Here is a 3,852-nt window from a genome sequence, read left to right as displayed (position 1 = left end):
GAGTCTATCCCACTTCCTGGAAACAGATGGAAACAGATGAGCATTCAGATAGTTTAAAAAAAATGCAGGAGGATATTTTTGTCTTCACAGGAGGATAGGATAGTTTCTCTTCACAGCACCATGAGATCCCGTTGGCATCCCCTCGACACACACGGTTCTGTCGAATACGGGGGCCCGGGTGAAAGCCCCAGATCGCACAGTGGCTCGCAAGGGTCACCGTGCCTTGTCCGGGGGGCCTACGAGGGAGCTCCAAAGCGCCCAATTGAGCCGACGGGTACACTTTGAGGGGTATCAAACGCTAAGCTCTGGCCCCCCCCCAGGGCCAGAGTGAAGCCTTCATTGGGCGCGCCCCCAGCTGCTGGCTCCTTCACCCCCCCCCCCCCTTCCCAGTCCCACAATGACTGGATGAAAGTTGGAGCCAGGGCGGGGTCAACTTTATTTGTTTTTGTTTTCTTCACAGCACCATGAGATCCCGTTGGCATCCCCTCGACACACACGGTTCTGTCGAATACGGGGGCCCGGTGAAAGCCCCAGATCGCACAGTGGCTCGCAAGGGTCACCGTGCCTTGTCCGGGGGGCCTACGAGGGAGCTCCAAAGCGCCCAATTGAGCCGACGGGTACACTTTGAGGGGTATCAAATGCTAAGCTCTGGCCCCCCCCCAGGGCCAGAGTGAAGCCTTCATTGGGCGCGCCCCCAGCTGCTGGCTCCTTCACCCCCCCCCCCTTCCCAGTCCCACAATGACTGGATGAAAGTTGGAGCCAGGGCGGGGTCAACTTTATTTGTTTTTGTTTTCTTCACAGCACCATGAGATCCCGTTGGCATCCCCTCGACACTCACGGTTCTGTCGAATACGGGGGCCCGGGTGAAAGCCCCAGATCGCACAGTGGCTCGCAAGGGTCACCGTGCCTTGTCCGGGGGGCCTACGAGGGAGCTCCAAAGCGCCCAATTGAGCCGACGGGTACACTTTGAGGGGTATCAAATGCTAAGCTCTGGCCCCCCCCCCAGGGCCAGAGTGAAGCCTTCATTGGGCGCGCCCCCAGCTGCTGGCTCCTTCACCCCCCCCCCCCCCCTTCCCAGTCCCACAATGACTGGATGAAAGTTGGAGCCAGGGCGGGGTCAACTTTATTTGTTTTTGTTTTCTTCACAGCACCATGAGATCCCGTTGGCATCCCCTCGACACACACGGTTCTGTCGAATATGGGGGCCCGGGTGAAAGCCCCAGATCGCACAGTGGCTCGCAAGGGTCACCGTGCCTTGTCCGGGGGGCCTACGAGGGAGCTCCAAAGCGCCCAATTGAGCCGACGGGTACACTTTGAGGGGTATCAAACGCTAAGCTCTGGCCCCCCCCCCCCAGGGCCAGAGTGAAGCCTTCATTGGGCGCGCCCCCAGCTGCTGGCTCCTTCACCCCCCCCCCCCTTTCCCAGTCCCACAATGACTGGATGAAAGTTGGAGCCAGGGCGGGGTCAACTTTATTTGTTTTTGTTTTCTTCACAGCACCATGAGATCCCGTTGGCATCCCCTCGACACTCACGGTTCTGTCGAATACGGGGGCCCGGGTGAAAGCCCCAGATCGCACAGTGGCTCGCAAGGGTCACCGTGCCTTGTCCAATGGGGGCCTACGAGGGAGCTCCAAAGCGCCCAATTGAGCCGACGGGTACACTTTGAGGGGTATCAAACGCTAAGCTCTGCCCCCCCCCCCCCCCCCCCCAGGGCCAGAGTGAAGCCTTCATTGGGCGCGCCCCCAGCTGCTGGCTCCTTCTGCTGCTGCTGTAAAATGAGGAGTATATGCTAGGAAAAGGAGAATGTGAGAACAACGTACAGAATGTACAGAATAGTAGAATTATGTTGTAATGATGAGACAGGGGGCATTTGCAGTAGTCCACAAGTGGATGGTAAGTTTTCTTTTTATTCGTTTGGTTTCTCCCCACAACTTTATCAAGATCTACCCCCCATGGTGCCCACTACCAAACTAAATTACTGGACTCCAAAATGTTTCACCAGTATCACTGATGTGTTGAGTGTTTAGGGGAGGGGCTTGTCCAAGTCTATATAACACAGCTGGATAGACATTTCGCTTCACTCCTCTGCTGGTGGATATATTGTATAGAATATAAGTGAAAGAGGGAACACTTCCATCATGTCCTATTATGAGGTCTGTAAACTACCAGCATGGGCCTCAGCCAATGACCTCGAAATTAAAAAAAAGCTTGAGTAACACTTGCTACATTCACTTACCTCCTACCCACGCTTGTTTGTCACCAGCACTACTATTTGGAAGATGAGTTCAATGACACAGGCTCCGCTTCTGGGGACCTAGACGGTTCTGGATACCTGGACCTAGACGAGCCCTGTGATATGGAGCCTCTGTTGACCCGTGACTCGCAGCAGGTCCTCTTACCTGTGGTCTATGCCCTCATCTTTACCCTGGGTATCACCAGCAATGGCCTGGTTGTCATGGTGGTGGGCTGCCAACGGTATTTGTTACATAAGAGGATTTGACCCTTTTACTCAGACATTCTTGGACCTGTGTTTTTTTTTTTTTTACCCTTTTTTTTCCACCAGTAAACCTGTTTGTGTTGTTGAGTAGTCAGTTTGAAAACGTTGTTCTTAACCATCTGCGCTTCCAGGCCACTGATGTGATTTAACTGCTGTGTGTATGTGTGTGTATACAGGTCCAAACGCAGCCTTACAGACCGGTACCGTTTACATCTCTCTGCTGCGGACATTCTGTTTCTCCTGGTGCTGCCATTCTGGGCTGTGGACGCGGCGCTGGCAGAGTGGAGATTTGGCTTGGTTACTTGTGTCTGCGTCCATGTCATCTACACAATCAACCTGTACTGCAGTGTCCTCATCCTGGCCTTTATCAGCCTGGATCGCTACCTGGCTGTAGTTCGAGCCACTGGCACCGGGTCCCGTGATCTGAGGCAGCTACTGGTCCACAAGCTGGTCTATGTGGGTGAGTGTCTCCCTGCCTCTCTTTCTTGTGCTTGTGTCTCCCTCTCTGAACACATGTTCCTCTCGCTCAATTTCCACTTGATATATTTTCTTAACTCCCCTGCTGTTCTCTCCCCCTCCCTCCAGGCGCCTGGTTGCCAGCCGGTCTGCTGGCGGTACCCGACCTGCTATTTGCCCGGACTCAGACAGCGAATGACGGGAGGATCATGTGCCGGCACTTCTACCCGGAGAATAACGCAGTCACAGTATGGGTCGCAGCGTTCCATCTCCAGCTGGTGCTGGTGGGCCTGGTGATGCCTGGGCTGGTTATGCTGGTGTGTTATTGTGTCATCATTTCCAGGGTGACCCGGGGCCCCTTGGCGGGTCAGAGGCAGACACGCAGAGCCGCCCGGACCACCATGACCTTGGTCCTCTGCTTCTTGTTGTGCTGGCTCCCTTATGGAGCGGGCATCTCCATTGACGCACTGAAGCGCTTGGAGGTCCTGCCCAGGAACTGCAGGCTGGAATTGGTATTGGAGTTGTGGCTCTCTTTGAATAAGCCAATAGCCTACTTCCACTGCTGCCTGAACCCGCTGTTGTATGCCTTCCTGGGAGCAAAATTTAAAACCTCTGCCCTCAGCGTGCTATCTTTGACTTGGACCTTCACCTGATGGTTCTACCCAGGATACGCGCTGAGGCGTACACCATTTCAGAATCTACAGGCTTCGGATGATATCAGCCTATTAAATGGCCATTATCACAACCCTTATAATGCCCATGCAATGGAGCCAGTATGGACATTTTATACAGTATACTCCCACTCACCAGTATGGTTTTTATCGGGCATTCTGTAGGTTGATAGTGTCGTATGTGTCTCATTACTCTGACCTTGTGTTCTTCAGAATCTCCCATTTGCT

The 3,852-nt window shown here is 54.0% G+C and overlaps 1 protein-coding gene across 1 annotated transcript; it reads left to right on the top strand.

Moving 5' to 3' along the window:
• Positions 1-1,198: 1,198 nt before the first annotated feature.
• LOC308285281 (C-X-C chemokine receptor type 4-like) lies at positions 1,199-3,606 on the top strand (the record flags this gene model as incomplete). The annotated part of the gene is made up of 4 exons (XM_080725997.1): positions 1,199-1,306; positions 2,264-2,475; positions 2,674-2,957; positions 3,083-3,606. The coding sequence occupies 4 exons, from the start codon at positions 1,199-1,201 to the stop codon at positions 3,604-3,606; spliced, it is 1,128 nt and encodes a 375-aa protein (XP_080582123.1).
• Positions 3,607-3,852: the final 246 nt, after the last annotated feature.

The sequence above is a fragment of the Nannobrachium achirus genome, assembly GCF_963921795.1.
Source record: "Nannobrachium achirus genome assembly, chromosome: 5".
In the NCBI taxonomy this organism is placed as follows: domain Eukaryota; kingdom Metazoa; phylum Chordata; class Actinopteri; order Myctophiformes; family Myctophidae; genus Nannobrachium; species Nannobrachium achirus.
This window is presented reverse-complemented; position numbering and strand designations above follow the sequence as displayed.